General features: G+C 39.7%; 1 protein-coding gene across 1 annotated transcript; it reads left to right on the plus strand.

Annotated features, from left to right (window-relative positions):
• The first annotated feature begins 3678 nt into the window (after window positions 1-3678).
• On the plus strand, window positions 3679-21923 carry slc1a4 (solute carrier family 1 member 4). The gene is made up of 8 exons (XM_053333698.1): window positions 3679-4353; window positions 11859-11901; window positions 14422-14487; window positions 16993-17159; window positions 17277-17510; window positions 17965-18159; window positions 18255-18389; window positions 19819-21923. The coding sequence occupies exons 1-8, from the start codon at window positions 3839-3841 to the stop codon at window positions 20048-20050; spliced, it is 1587 nt and encodes a 528-aa protein (XP_053189673.1). The 5' UTR covers window positions 3679-3838; the 3' UTR covers window positions 20051-21923.
• Window positions 21924-22364: the final 441 nt, after the last annotated feature.

Consider the following 22364-nt stretch of genomic DNA (forward strand, 5'->3'; position numbering starts at 1 on the left):
TAGATGTGAGGCATAAATGAAAAGCCTGTCATTTAGAAATAGTGTTATAGTAATACATCTTTAAATGCCATGTAACAAAGCAAAAACTTGCAATTGTTACAACATAGACAACATGTGGCTGCACTACAGGACAGGGACACATACAGTAAATATAGTGTTTATATAGATTTTCTGTTAATGTATTTCTCTACATAAAGGTTTAAAAGCCCTTTTTATACAGAATTATTCATATTCTTTCAGCCAAAAATCTCTAATTTAATACTGGTATTAGTCTGTGTAAGTGAAATTCACCATAGATCCACAGAAAACATAGCATGACCTCATTGTATTAATATTAGTGACAGGCCTGTCTCCACACACACCACCACACATACATCAGATGCCTGAATGTCTGATTGTTGGCCTTAATTTCCTGTTCGATTCCCCTGAGGCTGAAAACTGACGCACACTTAAGAGAAGATTCTCAGAACAAGCTGATTTGCATTGGAAACACACTCAATCTTCAGATTCTATTCAAAGCCCCTTTTCTTGTTTTAACACAGATAAGTGACTCTTTCAAAACTGGTATTTACAGTGGATTCATTTAGAGGGAGACGTCTCCGGGCTGAAGGATGTTACAGCACATTTTACAACTGATAAAGGAATGATACAGTAATGACTAGTCTATTATGGAGTCCCAAAACTGACTCAATGTAGTAAAAGGTTATCATAAAATATAACTGAATAAATCAATGCATAAAACAGTTAGTGTAAAACAAAGAGTTTTACTTTGACCCTTAAGTGCATTTAAACTTGATTAGTTTGAATCTTGTGTGTAGCTAGCCAGCTTAGCACAACCGAAAAGTGAAAACACTGGAAAAAGCTAATGGCTACAAACACAATGAGCTTCTGGCTTTTAGCTGAAGCTAACTTACTTCATAAAACTGCAGCAGCTAATGCAGATACTGTAAACGTCATCCATACACTGCTATACTACTACTACTACTATCTAACGTATCTAACACTAATTAGAATAGTATATCACATACCTTCACATCCAGAGATGTCTTTTGTCTTCATCAAGTGTAAAATAAATCTTGGTTTTCATTACCCTGTGATCTCATAATACCTCATAATATTAAATTTCCCTCAAGATTAATAAAGTATTTCTTATTCTAATGCAAAACAATCCCTGTAATTAGGCTAATAAAAGAAAGCTAACTAGTTAAATAAAGGAAAAGCATAAGAGTTTGTTTTTATACTCCAGTTAATTAACAATTTAATTAACAGTAGCCTATTGAGATGTATTTTCAACTCCCACAATATATATAAAAATGTTTGCTTTCTGCCATCTGTCAGTTTTATGGCTCCCTGTTGTACAGCTCTGAGTCTCACTGGCTGTGTAGCTGCAGAAGTCCAACGTGTGAACTATAACAGTCAAATGCATACAATACATTTGTTGCATTAGATAGTAATGTTTAAATGTGTTCAGCTCCTCCGTTGCACCGTCTGTGTTTTTTGCTGGATGTCTTTGGGTAACAGTTCCACAGTCTCCACTATGAAGCTCAGCCTGTTTTGTTTTTTTTTTTCTTCCAGTTGACAGCGGCACAGAGCCAACATTTGCCACTGTTTAACAGCCATGACTCCTGATCCGCAGGCCGGTGGTTATTTCCAGCATTCAGGCCACACAGCTGTGAGGGGAAGGGGGACAGTCTGTCTCTATTGGTGGAGGGAGGGAAAGTTTAGCTGAAGTTAGCAACAGCCCAGCTAAGGTCACTGAGGACAACACAGACGGTCAGTAACAGAGAGCTGCTTCTGTCTCTCTCTCTCTCTCTCTCTGTCTCTCTCTCTCTCTGTCTCAGTCTGCTTATGTCTTCTCTCTCATTAAAAACATCACAGTCTTATAAGTGTGCTTTCATAATAGGCTCAGCTGATTTGAATATCAGTCCTGTTTCAAATTTAACCCCCCACCCACACACACACACGCCCACACACACACACACACACACACACACACACACACACACACACACACACACACACACACACACACACACACACACACACACACACACACACACACACACACACGCCCAAAAACTTGTGAAAAGAAAGAAAAGATAGAAAGTGGTTGGTTTTATTAGATTTACACACATAGTTAATTCATAGGGTGAAATAGTTACAATCCATTAAAGATTCATTTTAGAGTGATGATAATAAAATTAACATAACATTTTTATATTGTACATTTCACACAAAAATAATAATAATTAAAAAAAGATGGAAAAAAACATAAAATCACATTAACACTACAATCAAAGCTCATATAAGTATGTTTAAAGAGACAATAAATAACAATACATGATGTAACAAGAACAAATAAGGTAAATAACTCAGAAATGAGTCATTAAGCCTCGCGTCATTGAACTCTGTATCAATATATGTTTGAAAAAAACTAATAAAAAACCTTCCTAGCAGAGTCAGCAGTTTATTTACTACCTTCTGTTTTACTCTCATGAACTTCTGGCTCAGCTTTATCTACTATGTGCAACTCTAGTAAAATATTTACTTTATTATGTCGCCACCTTGTGGTCAAAAGTCAAAGGTGCAACGAGGAGTCACGTTTCGAAAATGAGCGTCACGTCTGATGGCCATAATGTGAAATATATCAGCCCCAGTTTAAACAGCCCCAGCTGTTTTTACCAAAAAACATTTATTTACACGTTCTGCTGCTTCATATAAGCATTATTTTATTAAATGATCTCTCTTCTCCATCTTCCTCAAATTCAAATATATTGCCGTAAAAAAAACTAAATAAAAAAAAAAGGCTGCAGCGCCCTCTAGGAGACACAGAGCGCTGGCCATGGTGCTGACAGCCTTCTTCTACTCTCCATCCATCATCCTCATCCTCTGATGGTCTGATATGACTCTTGCTTTGGATTCTTAAATGCTTAGAAAATCTTAAAGTGCAAATATTTATAAGGTGGAAATGATAAATAAGTAGCAAATGCCACATGACCAGTTGGCCAATCATGATATTCTATTATAAATGTATCATTATCTGCACTGAATAGGCCTGTCAGGTTTGTGAACGCATTAGGTTTAATCCTTTTATCAAACCATGATGAGAAAAGAGCAACCCCTGCATTTCATGTGAAAATCAGTGGTGGAATGTCAGATTATAACAGGGGACATTGAAGGGAAAAAACCTTATAATATAGAACAATCATTTTGTTTCTTTAAAGAACAGAGACTCTATAGAACAATAGGACCTAAGAAGTGTATTCAGAACCAATAAATAGTTGAAAAAACAGCTTTTATCTACAATTATGAGCCACATTTGACGTTTACATATTAAGCTTCCATTCAAAGGAAAATGATTCTGAAAGAGTAAAGGAGATAATATCAGGGGTGAAAATGAAGTCTTGTCATCCTCATATTCTATAGTCCTATAGTTTAAAAAAACAACTTATGTTTGCTATTAGAGGAATCTCAGGATAGAGAAAGTGGCAAACATTTTGGAAGCCTTTTTTTCCTTTTGGCTCTCTTATCATAGAAATATTTGAGGGAATAAGAGGAAATTCTACCACATTGCCAGAGACCCCGGCAATCTCCCCTGCTCTTGCATCATATTCTCATGGTATAAAGGAGAGGCTTTTGTGCGCATGTTCCACTGGCTTTTTTTTGTTCGACTCTCATTCTTCATTGGCTCTCCGTCCGCTCTGCGCTCAGCCTTTACGCCTGGACCAGCCTCCACTCTCTACAGTGCGTGCGCCAAACGTGTGAGAGTACATCCACAGCACGCTGCCTGCCTGGGACCGGACTGTGCTCCTCCACGCTGTTCTGCTGAGAAATAAAGATGGAGAACAAGAACGAGATCAATGGGCACGCCATGCCCAGCTCCAACTCTGCCGACCACATCCTGGGGAAAAGCGCGCAGAAGAGCTGCAGGGAGAAGCTGATGGAGTTTCTGAACAAGAACCTGCTGGTGATCATGACGGTGTCCGGGGTGCTGGTGGGTGTCGGGCTCGGCATGATGGTCCGCAACATGAACCTGACCAAAGCGCAGATGACCTATTTCGCTTTCCCAGGAGAGATGCTCCTCCGGATGCTGAAGATGATCATCCTTCCCCTGGTGGTTTGCAGCCTCGTATCCGGTGCTGCCAGTCTGGATACCCGCTCCCTTGGTAAACTGGGGGGCATAGCGGTCGCCTACTTTCTTGTGACCACGTTGATCGCCTCTAGTATCGGGGTGGCCCTTGCCTTCATCATCAAACCCGGCGTGGGCGCGGGAGCCCTCAACACCAACAGCCTGGGACTGGAGAGCATCAGCAGTGACAAGGAGACCACTGACTCATTTTTGGATCTAGCCAGGTACAGTACTGATCAGCAACTCATCAATCATGTCAGCACACTTTAAACACGCACATGTAGGACACTGCTGAATATGAAGCAGCCTTGTGTTGATTTGGTTGGGATTCTGAAAGGAATGCAATGGGGAGTTACACATATGAGAGCTGGAGTGCACACATGCTGATAAAGACTGGAGACACTTTGTGATGGTATTGTTTTAAACACCCCAAATCAGTCCTTGTCATTGTCCAACATTTTTTAAATGATGTCACTCTGCTATGTCATAATGAACTATTTCAACAACCTGACTGTGCCAGTAGAGCAGGTCAGTGTAGCCTATACAGTTTATCTGAAAACTACACAAATAATGATGTTTGTTCAGGTATAAGAGGTCAGTTAAAGATCTATACCACTGACAATATAAGCTCTCCTCCCAGTCAGCACACTATCACTTATAGAGGAATCCACTTGGGTGTTGATCTCTACCTCATGGCTGTTTGAAAAGTTAACTGTGTGTGGTGTAGCTGATCACTCCTACAACTGAGATCCCACTAACTGCAAGTCGAAGGAATGGAAGAGTCACAGTGTACGGTGGAGTGATTGTAGCAGGATCGATTTCATTAAGGATCACACTATCATAACTGGACTTCACTCCAGAATCCTGCAGGAAGTGAACTCCACATGGAAACGGCTACAACCATCTTTTTCCTCCAGATGTGGCTCAGTTAGTGATGGAAAGTACCGTTACTTAAGTGCTTTACTTAAGTGTAATGTTGCGGTGCTTCTGCTATACACTATACTTCTACTCCACCTCATTCCAAGAGGAGATATGACACACAAAACATGGAAATCTCATGAAATGTGATGCATTGTTACAGATTAAATGACGCAAAAATATATGAAGTAGTTCTAATTAGCTCCACATTGAGCAACTACTACACTAAAATGTCAGCATGGCCTTCTGTAACTATACACATACATGAGACGTCCTAATAATAACGTCCAACAGTGTGAGTGAAAGCTGACACCTGTTAGAAGAGTGTATTTTGAGGAGCATTAGCAGTGTGGTGCAGACTTCCTGCTGCCGTCAGCACTTCTCTCTTATCTCACCAGCAGGTGGACAACTTTTATTTCTCAGCCTCAGACACTTATCAGATATTTTTTACTGGTCACCACGTTTCACTTCAAGTTTTGACAGCCAGTACTGATGGCGATAGTTGAGTTGAAAGTAAGGAGGATGTTTAAAGGTGACATATTCTGCACTTTTTCAAGTCTATATTTTTATTCTGGGGCTTTATTGGAATATCTTTGCATGATTTACAGTTTTATAACATTCCCTATTTACAGTGGGGTAAAAGTATTGAACATATTTTTTCAGTAAATTTATTTCCAATGACGATATTCATTTAAAATTTTCACCAGACTTCAGTATTATCTCAAGAAATCTACACATATAAAGAAATCAAAGCATTTAAGTCCACAAATAAAGTTATGTGTAATAAAGTGGAATGAACAAAAGTATTGAACATGCTAACTGAAATGTATTTAAGCTTCCAGATGCTGTGATGTGATGTGCAGTGCCATTACTCCTCTACACATGGTGTGTAGTATGACAGCCAAAAAGTTCACATTTGGTCTTGTTTGACCAGACTACACTCTCCCAGTGTTTCATAGGCTTGTCCAAATGTTGCTTTAAATGAGCTTCAACATGCCTTTTCCTCAGTAACAGAGTCTTGCAGGGTGAACGTGCATAGAGGTCATGGTGGTGGAGTGCACTGCCTATTGTTTTCTCTGTAACAGTTGTACCTGCTGCCTCCATGTCTTTCCCAAGCTCTTTCTGAATGGTCTGTGACTGTCTGTGACTGACAGAAATCTTGCAAGGATGTCATGTGTGTCACTGGTTGAGGGTGGAGTGATGTTCCTCCCACTTCCACTTCCAGATAATGGCACCAACAATCCTTGGAATCCCAAGAAGATTCAGACATTTTGATACATCTGTAACTAGTTCCATTGTAATGCTTTGCAACAAACAGGTTGCAAAAGTCTTGGGAAATTACTTATTTCCCCAGCTGTATATTGACTTATCATATGATACATGGACATGACCTTGATCTTTTTTTTTACCTCAATATTACCACACTTCACATTAGCAGCTAAGAGACTATTCATGTCACATTGGCTAAGCAAGTAGTGTCCTTCGTTCCTCACTGTGTACATCCTGAGTGGAGACTGTAGAAGAATTAAAGGTAAATAACTGTCGCCAACCATAATGGCAGTCTGTGTTTTTACAAGTGTTGGGTTAGGGTTTCTTATTATATTATATTATCATTATATCAGTGGCATAAATGACAATAATATCGTTTATCATGATTATTTGTGGCACAATATATTGTCCAAAAAAGTAGTTGGTCTGTCATGACAGGCCTACTGATTGTATATAAGTATACAATATTACCCCCCTAATATTGTGAGGAGGGTTGTTTGGAATATGTTTTCCTAGATAAGTAAGATGTATTTCTCCTAACTAAGCTCCATCTGCTCAAAACTGTTACTTCTACTAAACTTGTATTTCGTTCGTTTACACAAAATATAAAACTACATGTACTGTATACATTTTTTGAACACTACCAACAAAGTGCCCAACAAGTTCTTACCAAAAACACAAACATAATACTGCCCGTAGTGACTATTTATAAGCAAATTGTGTTTTTCAGAGTTTGAACTTAATGCCTTATTCAAAATCATTTCCATGTTAGAGATAAATGGTAGTTTAATATTTCCAAATATGCCACACATCATTATCCAAAGTGGCCAAAATTGAACATTTTGCTTACAGTGATGGAAAACATTTCATAAAAGCGAGTAATGTGGAATAACCCTTTTATTTTTTGTGTTGCATAGTAATGTAGCCAAAATTTAAGGCCACAAGCCACCAAAAAGACAGAAGCGCTCCACATCCCATCAGCTGAAGAATGGCTGTTTGTGCTGCTCGGAATTAAAAGGATCGTGCATGATGTTTGGCTTCAATTAATTAGGAAATCAAGTTGTTGCGTAACAGCTTTAAAAAAATCAGTCTGCAGAGGGGATTCAGTGGGGCTCTGGGGAGTCTCTGTGGGAAAGGTCTGCCAGCTTTCAACTCTGGTTTCCCCGGGTTAATCCAGATCCTTGCCTCGGTCATGTGATCGGTGGAAACTTGACCTCATTCATGCAGAGAAGAAGAGTATAAGAGGAAAAAGAGTTAACCAAACAATTCATTTTCTTAGCAGTTTTATGAAAGATAAGAAATGATTAAGTGAAGACAGTGTGGCTCTCTGCCAGTGTGACCAGTGGGGCTGGTGTACTAAACAGCTGAAGCAGCATTTGACCCTGGACTGAAGGCACAGTTGATAGGGGTCAGGGGTTTATGGGCTGAATTGCTTGGCTGTGGTCTGGCCATGGGAATAAAAGTGGTCAAAGTTTGTGTTTCTTTGCACAATGTAGTGTGACCCCGAGGATAAAGTTACCACAAACACACACTAATACATGGAAAAGGCCTGCAGGCTTCCAGTAATCCTCTGTGTGCTTTACTTACAGTAGTGAAAATAAACTCTGTATGGTGCCTATACAGACCGATGGAAAAAGTTTTCATAATGGATTTATATTAGTGGCCTAGGAGATGATACGCAAGCTATACGTGAGATTAAAATTAAACGTCCTTCAAGGCTGAATGAGATGAGAGATTTTGTGGGAGCAGAACATTTCAGGGTTTTCTGGGTTTTTTTTGGACAAAGAACAGCAGAATTGATGAATTTACTAAATGAAGACCGTATACCACATCAATGCTATGTGTTCAAAAATATGCAACCCTCGAAAACAGGATGTGTCAAAACAGATAATCTTGTTAACGTGATATTTCTAACTCCCCCTTAAAAACACACATTTAATTTAAAAGTGATTATAATTGAGTCAAAGTGGAATGTTTAAGCCATTTGAGGTCATAAAGCTAATGTTTTAATATGCTGCATCCTGACAGGCCTATAACAGCAGATCATGCATTTCAAATGAGGCGAACCAGTTCATTGGATGTGTTCCAGTTCAAATGCCACAAACTGGATGTATTGGAAGGATTTCAATCATTCAAGAGAGGGCAGCCAGTTCAGTTGTGTTGCCTTTAGAGCTTGAACCAGTTCCTGAAAATGCCAGTCTCATTTTGCCATACAAAAGTGTATTAATGTTTTATATATTGGCAAATTTATATAATAATGATGTAGTTTCTTTGATGCAGACTGCACAGTTTTTGCATATTTGGCATGTCAGCATTCAATAGATATCCCAAACCAGATGTTGTACATCTGATTCATGGACATACCAGCCTGATCTATAGTTATGGAGGCAAATAATACCTCCATAACTATAGATCAGGCATGTCCAAACTTTTCCATAAAGGGTTGTGTGCCTGCAGGTTTTTTGTTTCAACCGATCAAGAGCACACGATTCAACCAATCAACCGTCTGAAAACTGAGATCAGCCGATTAAATGAGTCTAGTCTGGTGTGCTCCTGTTTGGTTGGAATGAAAACCTGCAGCCACATGGCCTTTTATGGAATAGTTTGTACATGCCTGCTGGAGCTCTTTGTTTTGTTGATTATAAACAGTATTCACTGCAACCGTTCATCTAACTCAGTCTGACCTACACTTAAGTTTTACACCTGAAGTAAGTCTGATTTAGATCAACTGAGAAGAACAGGGACAAACGTGCACAAATGAGGCTTTATTAACTAGTGACAGGGCCGTAAAATTAAATCTCCTAAATACATTCATTCATGATTGGCTCTGGTGTTTACAAACAACACAAGGCAATTGTAAACAGGGTCCAGATGAATGTTTGACCTATATAGCTTACCTAGTTCATTTTAACCTTTGGTGAACCCTGACTTTTGCTGAACTCTGGGAACGTTTGACCTAAAGACAAACTAACCATGGTTCTTGCTTGACATCTTACCAAGACACACACACACACACACACACACACACACACACACAAATATTCACCAAAAAATATCCACCTTATAAACAATGACGCAAAATGTGCCCAAAACTCAAAACACAGGAACAGAATTAGATTAAACGACTGGATTTTTGTCTAAAGAGGGAGAAAAATTGTATTTTCAAAGGAAATTATCTAGTTAAGCTAAGTGAGGGACAGTGAGGGAGCGGTGGCTGGGTCCGGTGGAACAGTTCCAGGGAAGGTGGGTGCAGCGGGGGTCCAAACGGGGAGGTAGTGTACAGGGAGCTGGATCCGGTGGGCAGAGGCAGGGCAGTAGCAGGTGGAGCAGGCAAAACTGGAGGAAACAGAAGAGAGCAGTTACACAAGGGGAAAAAATCTTCACTTAGGCAAAAAAACACAAGAGACAATACTTGAGACACGGCCAAGTGTTACCACGTGAGTAGCAGAACTATCTGGCAGAGGATGGAAGGATGAACCGGGTCTTTATGCTGCAGCTGATGATTGTGATTATCAGGTGTGCCAAACCTTCACCACTGGGTTCCGCTTCTGCCAATGGGAAACAAAGACATACAGGGGAGGAGCACAAGGGGAGGAGACAAGACAGACAAACAAGGAAACTCAGGGGGTCACAGCTGGGCCTGTGATGTTATCCTGCCAAAAAATGCAAACTCTCTGGTTGCAAATGGAGTCACAGAAAGTTTTGTGTGAAATTCAGTTTAATCCTTCAAAATGAAAAATACTATTTTTGGGTTCTTCTAACTAATTTTGTCCTTGAATAATGAGAAATACTATTGTCCATGTATGGACTGCAGGTTACAAGCTTCTCCATGCTAATGCATTAGCTTAAACTCCATTTGGAAATCGTTGTTGCCATTTAACAAGTTGTTAGAACAAACAATTCCCCCTAAAACCATTTGTGCATGGGTTATGTATGTATGTACAGTATGTATTATGCTCATAGGTGTATTTTTTTTTAACGTTGGAGAGAGCCAGGTTAGCTGTTTTCTCCTGCTACACTAAGCTAGGCTAACCACCTCCTGGCTCTGTAGCTCTGTACTTAACGCAAAAATTTGAGTGTTCTTCTTATCTAACTCTTGCTAAGAAAGGGAATAAGAATATTTCCCAAAGTATTAAATGTACTATGTTATTAGATGACTGGTATCTCAAAAGACAGAAAAATGAAAGACCAATATAAATGTTTTTTTAGCTGCTGACATAAACAGTTTATCTTATGTCTAAGCAAGTAAAACTACCTAATGAAACATGGTGATGTTGGTTAAAAAATAATAATAAAGGAAGGTCAAGTTTAAAGGGAAACTCCAGTGATTTTGAGCAATCTATTTACAGGTTTTGGGGAGTACAAGAGTTTACATAAAGTTGTGTTTTGTCTCAGTCAGCAGACCTCATCTCTGCTGGAGGCTAGCAGCTGCAGGCTACATTAGCCGCTACTCGCATAACACGCCTGAATCTCTGACAGAACTGTTGGAGTCAAGTTGCATTTTGGGGAATGAAGGTGTCAGGTTTTGACAAGGGAGAATGCATAGAGTTCAATAATATTCTCTTTCAAGCAATACAAACTATAATACTGTTGAACTTTCTTATGAGAGTTTTTAGGAGAGCTTTTCTTAGCACATACTTCCTACATGTATAAAGGCTATGGAGCTGAACGTGAACAAAGGTTGTTTTTAGCTGATTAAACAAGTAACCAATGCAGTCTTAGTACACATGTAGCTGGATTATAACATCATCCACACCAGATTGTTTTCAGAAAAGTGTTCATCTACATGAACCCGCAATAAATACACTGCATAAAGCCTAAACAAAGGTCGCACACTTGACGTTAATGCATTTTCTGTCGCATACTGTGGCGTTCTCCCCTTGTACACACGCAGACATGAAAACAGAGTTTTCCCAAATCTCCACTTTGGCCAGAATTTTCAGAAATAATCGTTTTCAGTGACTTAAAACTGAGTTTTCGTGTGGATGAAAAAAAAAACCTGCATGAAATATATCAGTTTTTCCACATACCCGGCTACGTGTGTACATGCCCTTAGTGATGATGATGACTAGGTGTGTCACCTGTATAATTTTACTGAATGCCTCTTGACAAGGAAATATTTTCCAGTTTGACTCACAAATAAGGGAAGAGTGTAAAAATGAACATAGTGGAAGAACCAGGACTACATAATCCTTGTTAAAACCTTGCTGATTTGTTTTAATAAATCATGAACCAGACAGTATATTGGTGCCAGTACAACTGCTCTGTCAGGGAGTTTTGGGACCAGTGGATTTGATGGAGGATCCTGGGAAAATAGCCAAAGTGCAGGCAGTGATTACAAACCTTGCCTGTGAACAATTCACTGTTCAGATGGGTTTACCACATCGTTCAGGAAGGCTTGTGAACTTCTGAGGAGAGTGTTGGGCTCTTAATAAACTACTGGTTTAAAAATTAACAGAACGTTTGGTCAATTTCATGCAATAAAATAGCAATAGGAAGGTTGTAATTTGTGAATCTAATTGTTTTCTTCTTTCTTCCTCAGGAATTTATTCCCAGCTAACTTGGTGGCTGCTGCTTTCCGTTCTGTGAGTGCCAGCACCTCACTACACCACACTGCTCCTTCCTCACTTTTTCATCAGCTCATCAACTTTTTGTTTTCATCCCTTTCTGCCTGTTTACCCTTACCACCTGTGTCTTGTACATATTGTTCATCAGAATTTATTTCACCAACCATACTGATGCCACTCCACGTTCATTTACAGCGGCTGTAAATCCTGGCTGGAGCACTGAGCGCCTCATAATGCCTCTTAATGAGGAGACGTTCAGAATAGAGACCACTGCTCTCCCCTTCTCGCCCAAACGCCTCTTTTCCTTGTCCCTTACCAGCCGTTACCATGGTGAAACCATTCCATTCCAGTCAGCCTAGCAACCCACCTCGCCTCGTTGCTCTTGAACACGGTTCGCTCCTCTTCCTAGAATTATGATCGTGTCTGTTAAGGCTAAATAAGAATTAGGAAAGTTCAATATTTGGGGACACAGAGCTACAAAATGGGTATGCACACATACAAAAAGGAAGGCGTTCACATGCTTGCACACATACACACAAACTCACATAATCAGACCAGTTGCCTCGATAAACTCGCTGTAACCAGGTTATTGAACTATAAACTCACAGACAAGTTAGTGACTTCTCTGGGAGAGTAAATGAAGTTTCAAAGTGCAGTTGGGTTACAGAGTTCAATATTCACCCCCACTGACCAGCCTGCCTATACTGTCGTAGAGCCCCTGTGGAATGAGTCCAACTGTGGATTAAACCGAGAAAGCAGAGAAGAGGGGAGGTTTACACAAAATGACAAGCAGATAGATGTTTAAACAGACATTTAAACTGATGAAGTGTGAGATTTAGTTCATGGAGGAGGCCGATCCTGGTCATGCACTGCATGCCTAAGTATGTTTTTTTTTTAATAAAATCTATTAAAACTTGTGGGAATCTTTATCCTATGGGGCTGTTTATAGAAAGGGTGAGAGCCAGCACTGTAGTGGCTCTGGTTACTGAAAAGACTCTGTCTTAACTTCAATGGACAGTGTCAAACTGAACCCCAACTCCACACACATGCACCATGCATTCCAATATAAGAGCATGACCATTTGTTAACACTGAAAACTCTGTTTCACAAAATGAAGAAAGAAAAAAATCTGTCAGATTATAACCATGTTTGAAATTTGAACTGTATTTCGTGAACACAATACAACATTTTCTTTACCATCAAATAACCCTTTATCCATCTACATCTATATTTACACTGCACTTAAGACATCCCTTTTCTGACTCTTCACATGGTTTTGATAATATTTGGGATATGGCATGTACATGGAACATAGAGAAACTTAATCAATTCATTGATTATTCTTAAACTGCAACTAGAACATTTGACTAGTGGCAGAGAGGCTGACAGGAAACAAGGGGAGAGAGACACGGGTATGACATGCAACAAAGGTCTCTTGCCGGACTCAAACCAGGGGCGTTGTGTGTGTATGGCATACGCTGTGAATATGATCATAAATGTGTTTAATCTGCTATGACGTACTCTGATACTCCTATCACAAGGCAGCTGGAGCTCAGTAAATAGAACATGGGATGGGTCAGTTAAAATCCTGTTGGCTTTTCTTAGTGTTCATAAATAGCCTGCATGGGCATATGCAGTGTTACCCCTATAATCTTCCATGCAGACTGCATCACTCGGACTAGTTTAGACCTCTACTGTACAGAGATGTGATGCCATATCTAATAATGCTCTCTAAAACTGCCCGATAAAAACAACATAACATAGCATAACAACCATGAACTGTCAGTCGGCGTAGGAAGTCCAGTCATTGTTGTAATCTGCTACAGAGACTTTCCACATGGGTGTTCCATGTTAACGAGTTATCAAAAAAAACATATTTGTATTGATAACTTGTTAACATGGAACACCCATGTTGAAAGTCTCTCAATGAATCGACCATGAAAAAAATAATCGTCAGAGGCTCAAATTTTTGATGTTGGAAGCAGAAAATGTTTTGTTTAATAATGGACTTGAATGATTAATTGACTGGATACAGGTCCATTTATTGCTTGACTCAAATTCTCTGTATGATTTTCAGTAAAACATGAGCAACACAAGCCAGAAAGGACTTATCCTTTATAGGTTGCCATTTCAGAGTTATAATTTTATTTTATGGTATAAATAGTATCATATTATAAAGGACAGTTGAAGACATACTTACACAGAGGAATCAGTATCTGTCAGAGTGCTCCAGCTGGGAAATCCAGGTTTCTCAAAGCAGGACATAGGAAAACAGGGTAGATCAGCATTTGATTAACTTAAAAGTATATCTGTCAAAAGTCTGGGCTACCCATTTATTTGAATTATTATTATTATTATTTGAATACAGTTAGTGTTTGTGGGAAGGTTTTCTTTTTTTATTGATTGATTGTACCAGGATACAGCATAGACATTTAAACAACGTAATATAACCACATTTTTCAGCACTAGAATAAGAATTTGTGAATAACCAGCATGAAACAATTAACTACAACACGTTTCTCACCCTCTGTGTTGCAGTATGTCACTGACTACAAGATGGTTGCTGTAGGGAATGACACCAACGGGACCACCCTCTATCAAAAGGTAAGACCAGGAAGCCTCCCATGCATACGGTTACATTTTGAAACACTTAACGGTGCCAATAGCAATTTTCACAGTGGTCTCCTGTATAGTAATTCTAGATATAAAGTATATAAGGGTATCTAATGTTAGACATTGGAAAAAATTCAATGAAATGTCCCTTAAAGAAGGAAAAAACCCAAAAGATGCTGCTCTCATCTGTTTTGAAACAAGTCTAACAGTTATCTGGGCCAAATATGCAGAGGTTAGGTTAATATTGATTCCTGGAGAACATGTTTGCTTACGTGCCTGTGTGTGAGTGTGAGTGTTGGTCACCCATGGGTGCAAACCATACTCACTGAACAATCACAACAGGGACTAAAGGAAGACTTGTTTTAGGGTGAATGAGTTCAAGGTTGATAATGAAATGCTGACATATTTAAAAGTAAAATTGGTGACATGACCTTAGTCAGTATTATTTTGCGCTTGTATTTCAGACTTCGGCTCGAATGACAACTGTTCTTCAAATATAGTATAACCTCAGGGCACCAAATAAAGAGACGAAACTCAAACTGACGCATAAAATAGATTAAACCAGTGAAGATACAGCGATGAAGAGAAAAGTTGAGAGAAAGGCTTTTATCTATTCTGCTCTTGTGTGTGAAGAGGTAATAGCAGATGAGATCTCATGTAGGTGGCAGAGTTCAACTCAATCAAACAGTTTGTTTGCCATAGTTTATGTACAGTGAAAGAGTTATTGCTCCCTGTAATCAGTCATCCTCCCCATAGCCTACCAGCTGTTTGTTTAATAACTATCCTGTAAAAATTGGGGCAAAATGTACTGTTGTCTTTCTCCCTCAAACACCCCCCCCCCCCCCCCCTACCCCCTTAAATTTCGATCAAAACTAGTATGAAACTTCAAGGGTCTAAATAAGTCTGATGGTTGTTGTCAGTGTTTGGTTCTCTGTAATAAACCTATGGATGACTACTTGGACATATCTCTCCATCATGTCATGCTGCTCAAGAAAATGACATTTGTTGAAAAAGACCAAAAGACAGAAACCGAAACTTTGTTTCAGCTTGATTTATCAGGTGGACATAAACAGCTCTTCAACTCGGTGCTAAGATGTTTGCCATATTAACATGATAATACATCAGTGTTCTTTACAGCTTGATGTGCTGCCTCCAAGTGGCCTAATAATCAATTAACGTAGACTGAAAGTATCTCTTTTTGGCGTTCATCTGGATTCGTAACTTCTTGTGTGTAACTGAGTCAACACATGGCTTTATTAGTTACATCTATGCAACTTTTGCTGTGTAGCTTCAAAACAAGTGTGATTAGCTAGACTGAAAAACAAATATTTTCTGTTTGTGTTATGTACTTTCAGTCACTCAGGGTGATGGCCTTTGGACAGGTCAGCTTGACTCATCAGATATCCACTGGTCAAGTGAGGAAAATGATGTGTCAGTCTAAATAGGAAACAAACAGCGTAGCAGAGGGCTGCAGGTTGCAGATTTCCACTGGGCCTTTGTTAGAGGTAGTGGATGTTGGATCAGAGATAAGTGCTATGAGGCTTGCTACCATTGACCCAGTATGGTGGAACAGTTGGAGGATCTGATCTTGGCATTAGCCCATGGTATTTTAATGTCATGGTCATAGCGGATCCTCCCCCAAGTGTCAGAGGATGAAGCTGGTGGAGCTGTGGGAGAGCTCAGGACAATGGGAGAGGATTGAACTCAGGATTTGTCCCTGTCCTTTTTCGTTATCCATTATTCAGTTCACTGAATCCCTAAACTGCCCCCAGACCTACGCACCCACACACACTCTGTAACAAGAGGTGTTGTATAAACTACTGCGGAATATATCACCACTGTTGTTTAATAAGCTTAGCTCTCCATAATGTCATCTTTTCATGACAGGCTACAGATGAGGTCTCAGTTAACTCTTATGCATACATTTCAGAACAAATGTGTGAAAACGTTTCATGATCTAAGAAAAACACACCAGTTGGTTGGTCGGTCAATTAAAACTGAAATATGTCAACTATCACTGGAAGGATGCCATGTGAAATTTTATATGGAGATTCATGGTTTCCAGGGGATGAATTCCGATGACTGTCTCGATCCCCTAACTTTGTTGTTCGCTAACATTAGCATGCTAACTCCTTAAATTAAGATGTGAACATGGTTAGCATTACACCTACTTAACATCAGCATGTTAAAATGTTCATTGGTACAGTACAGTTTCACAAAGCTGCTCTTAGGGCTGTAGATACTCAGTGTTCAACTTTTGATAGGCTTTCAAAGCCCAAAGATTGTAGTTACTCAAAAGTGGGCTCATGTGAAAAGTGAGTAAACTCTTCCTTCATCTTCATTTCAATAATTACGTGACCTGGCATACCAAACGTGGAGTCCTGGACGACCCTTTCCATTAGTCTGATTTCCCATTTTTATTGGAACTAATCAATGTTCATCTTTACCATCATCATCTCTTTAAGCAGTCTCCTAAGACTCTGCTATGTGTTTTAGGTTCCTTTTGGTAAAGAAACAGATGGCATGAACATTCTGGGTCTGGTGTTATTTGCCATGGTGTTTGGCGTGGCGCTGAGGAAACTGGGAGAGGAAGGGGAGGAACTTATTCGTTTCTTCAATGCTTTCAATGAGGCAACCATGGTGCTGGTGTCCTGGATTATGTGGTGAGTAGAACTGGCATATAGGATTTTAAAGGGGTATCATATTTAATTATATTTTGTGGTTATGTTCTAGTTTTGCATTTTCCTGCTTGGTAAACTCTTACCTCTTGTCTCTCAAAGGTACATCCCTTTTGGCATCATGTTCCTGGTGGGCAGTAAGATTGTGGAGATGGAAGATGTGGTTCTACTTGTTACTAGTCTGGGAAAATACATCTTTGCTTCAATCCTGGGCCACATTATCCACGGAGGCATTGTCCTGCCACTCATCTACTTTGGTTTCACACGCAAGAACCCCTTCAGTTTCCTGTCGGGCCTCATCACGCCCTTCACCACTGCGTTTGCCACCTGCTCCAGGTATACCGCCAGATCACAGGGTCCCTTATAAACTGTTGACCGGACCGAGATTTTTGAACACTTACCCTTTTCAGTTTTTACCTTTGGATTTACTCTTGACACGCTGACATTTTCTCTAGATCCAAAATGTCTATTTGTACACAAGAAAGATCAATATCTGGCAGGTTGCTCTGAAATTTGTTGAACATATCCCAGCTTTGAAAAATTCACTGCATAAGCTTTTCTCTTGTGCCAAACTCAAGCAAATGTCTACTTTTCAGTCTTGCACAATTCAATTCTGTCAACCCATGTATAAAATTACCCAACAACATTGTCAAGTCAACATTTCTATAATCCAGTTAGGGCTTGTTTGGCATTAATTTTACCTTGATGGCTGTTAAAGATTATGTATTTAAATACTTTATGTATATATTCTGCATTCAAAGAAAAATATTCTCTCTTTTTTTCTAACCAGTTCAGCAACTCTTCCCTCTATGATAAAGTGTGTTGAGGAGAACAACGGTGTAGACAAACGAATTGCACGCTTCATCCTTCCCATCGGGGCCACAGTTAACATGGACGGGGCGGCCATATTTCAGTGCATTGCCGCTGTCTTCATAGCTCAGCTCAACAATGCTGAGCTAAACGCTGGACAGATCTTCACAATCCTGTGAGTTTAGATGATAAGACAATGTTTCTGTTGATTGTCGTATTAGTATAAATAGTAGTTTGTCATTCATATGATGATTTCATCATCGTTTCTAGGGTGACGGCCACAGCCTCCAGTGTCGGAGCAGCAGGCATCCCAGCAGGTGGCATCATCACAATTGCCATCATCCTGGAGGCCATTGGCTTGCCGACCAACGACCTATCCCTCATGCTGGCTGTTGACTGGATTGTGTGAGTAACACCTGTGAACTCACTGACACTAATGAAAACTATAAATACCACCTTTTGGTTGTATGCCCCCGCCAACCAGATAAGAACCAGTTTACGTCCAAGTCTGGCCAGACTCGTTGTAATATTGAAGACTTTGAAAGAATTTGATAAAAGGAATTAACTGTATTAGTTTGTGGTGGACTACCAAAGGAACAGGAAGTCTCCTGTCCTGGTTGTCATCCAGAGAGAGGAAGTGAAGAGGGTCTCATACAAGTACCTTAGGAAAGTAGAATGCAAAGAAGCTACACGTTACCATTGCTATGAAATTCCAGCAAACATACACACAAGAGCAGGTTAACAAGCTGAAATTCATAAATGCTTTCCACCTGAAAGAACAATGCTGCTTCATGTGCCCCAATGTGTCTTTTAAAAGTCACTCCAGGGCTTCAACAAGTTCTGGTATTTTGGAACAGAAACATGTGAGCTTTGAAGATAAGACACTTGGCAGTGTGCAGAAGGAGTTCTCTCAATGTTGCTGCAAGTTCATGTCTTTGCTGGTCAGCGCTGATAAGGAGTACACTGTTGTCTTTTCATTCCGGTCGTTAATTTTTGTTGCCTCCACCCCAAAGACAGCTCTGGCTGGCAGGCCTTATGTTTTCAGGCTGTCTTCCATCCCTTTTTTGTGAATCTGATGTCTCAGGAACGCTTTCAGGGAATTTCTTCAAATTTGGAACAAATATCCAATTGGACTGAGGATGAACTGATTTTGGAGGTTAAAGGTCAAAGGTCAAGGTCACTGTGACCTTACAAAGCGCATGCCATTACTAAAAAAATCGTACCCTAAAGGTTCTAATTTTATAAAACGATAAAATTATGACATTTTGAGTCCAAAAGGTCAAAGGTCAACTTCACTTTCACATCATAATGTGCAAAAAAAACAAACATATTTCACATTTGGTGATAGGGAATTGATGACATTAATTTTGGTGTCCACCTTGAAACTGTGGTGATTTTGTAGAACCTTTGTGCTGCCGGGTTGAAGATGTGTGTGAAGCTGCGACCTCTGAAGCTCTGTCTGCTGACATTGCTACAACTTGTTCTGTCAGAATTAGCTCCATTGGCCAAACATGTGAACACATACAAGGAATTTGACTTTGTTTGTTTCTTTCAATATAATTACACACTAATAGACATATGTAACCTGCAACCTGACTGGTTGGTGGAGGCATGGAATCATAAAGTGGTATTTATAGTCTTAATAAGGACTCCAATGAAGAGACTATTCTTGTGGATAATGTGCAGGTGAAAGTTTTCAGGTGAAAGATGATACATTTTAGCACTTTTATAGTAGGGAGTTATTGTAACCATGAAAATGTTTCTGACATGTTTGCTAAACATAGACCAATGGCTGTCTGTCTCTTCTGTCCACTTTGTGTATCTCTTTGTACAGGGATCGTACCACCACAGTGGTAAACGTAGAAGGCGATGCTCTGGGGGCTGGAATCCTCCACCACATCAACCAGCAGGAGATGAAGAAGCAGATCGGACAACAGGAGGAGCTGGCGGAAGTGCGGGTGGAGGCGGTGGCCAATGTCCAAGCGGAGGAGGAGACCTCGCCTCTTGTCACGCACCAAGCCAAAGCTGTAGCGGCCATGCCGGAAGCCATCGAGTCAGTCCTGTGACCTCAGGGAGACTTTTATACTTGCCCACTGACCTTCCGACCCTTCTACACTTCTGACGTTGCTGCTGATGGAACACCGATCTGACTCAATGTCCATTAAGAAAAATGAGGCCACTGATGGTTTCTCTTGTGAAGAAAAACCAAGTGCCATAGTTATAGTATGTCTAGAGCACTGACTCTACAGTGCACCTTGTGCTGCTGATGTGCTTTTGAAATTCAGTCACTTCAGGCCAATGTCTCAAAAACTGGGTTTCCATCCAAGCATTTTAATGCAGATTAGGATTCATGAATTTGACAATTATTCATTTTGAAAAAATTTCTGCAATATTTACAATTAATTTTTAAAATCTTGATTTAAACATTGTGTGCTAAATGGATAGAAATGTGTCAAACATTCTCATAAATTCTATTTGTCTCATACGTGAGTTTCCTGGCCAGGAGATGTGTTCAAACATCATGAAGTGCATTTTTTTTTTTCAGACAGCAAATATAACGACCAACACTAACTATAGACCTCTAACCTCTAACTTGCCAAATGCTGACAAGTTTCAAATGCCTGACAGTGTTCAGGATGCCTGTGCAGTCACTTCAACTCAGCTGGTAGAAATGTATGCATTTACATTGTATTTTTTCAGCTCATTTGGTTTACATTCTTCGGACAGCTGGAGGGAAATAACAACTTTATCTTTCAAGATCCAATCATAAAGGGACATGTTTGGTACCAGGTTTCCAATTATTGTTGCCAAAATCCAGAGGGATGTTAAATAGTTGTGCCCAGACTTGTGTTTGCTGACCGTCAGCAGACACTGTCAAACATTAACCTTTCAAATTGACAAGTTAGAAAACTGGCCTATTTTGGACAAGCCTCTGGCAACCTATTTAACTAGTGACACATTAGCCTGTTATAGTAAAGCATGTTCAACGCTGGACCATTTGACCATTGTGTTAACATGCAATCATTGCCATTATGGTCTTGTGTGGGAAAACCCACTAAGTCTCCCATCCTCCCACTGGTCCTATTTATCCCTGAATAAGCAGAACTTTGTGTTATTTACATTACTGTGGTTCTCAGCGAACAGCAAACAGAAAAAGGTGCATTATGTTACCTTTCTTAGTTTCTGAGTTGATATCTGCATTTTTCAGCCATGTTCCTCTAATTTCATACAGGCAGCTGTCTATAGTTGTGTTGGAAATTTGCACCATTAATCTGAGGACAGACAGCAATTTTCAGCTAACTCTCAAAAGTTGCATGTATGCGTCAGCCCTTTTTGAGTTATACCCCATAATGCCGAACATTTATTCATGTTGACATTATTCTCATCTATTTGTTACGACTACTTTAAAACTAAACTAAACCCATTTATTTATTCATAAAAGTAGCTAGAAGCTTTGCTACTAAACGCTTCTGAAGAATACATCACCAGGGAGAGTGAAAAGTAGTCCATTTTGGGCTTTCTTTGCTAGCTAATCAGCCAGATAAAAAGCAATGTTAACACGCAGCTACCAGTTAGCTACTAATGATGCTATTATATCTTAGCTAACGTATATCAGACATTTAGCTAACCTGAAGATGCAGTTAGCTAGCTACTGTAGTGTAACAAACTAAACACAGAGTGAAAGACTTCTTTTAAGGTATAACGATCAGTTCACTGTCAAAAGCAGAACAGAAATAATCTTATCTGTTCAGTCTTGTTGAGACAGCAAAGTAGCAGCTGTGTAAATACAACTCACTAACATTGCCCGACAGTCAACATGGTCACCAGAGGATTAGCTGCCTTGAATGAAGGCTTCTTGATGAACTGATGAGATACTGTTAAGACGTAATTATTAGCCGTAATTACACTACATCGAACATTAGTTTGCAAGTACTGTACACACACACTCCAGTGTCCTTTTACTAAAGAGCAGGCATTCAATTTACAGTAGTCACCAAGTAAATTAGGATGGTTTTGTTCCTCAGCAAATCCGTCACGAATTCACTCAAAAGTCAAAGATTCATCAAACGTTTACAGACAAATGTTGGACCAAAATGGACCATATTCACTTTATATCATTATTTTGTGAATCCATCCTTTGATTTCGGAGAGATTTTTCCTCAGTGGTGTCTCAGAAGCTTATGTCAAGATATTAACCTTCAGTTGAGGTTATGTGATGTTTGCTCTTTGTATTTTAATTGTATTCTACATCTGAGGTGATGGCTCAGTTCGAATCACGCTACTGTCACAGTCCCTGAATCTTAACACCAGGACCTCTTTTGTCTTATTGGTTAAATTTAAGGGCAGGTATTATCAGTAACTGATGATGCACAGCATATT

This window comes from Scomber japonicus, chromosome 14, assembly GCF_027409825.1.
Source record: "Scomber japonicus isolate fScoJap1 chromosome 14, fScoJap1.pri, whole genome shotgun sequence".
In the NCBI taxonomy this organism is placed as follows: Eukaryota; Metazoa; Chordata; class Actinopteri; order Scombriformes; family Scombridae; genus Scomber; species Scomber japonicus.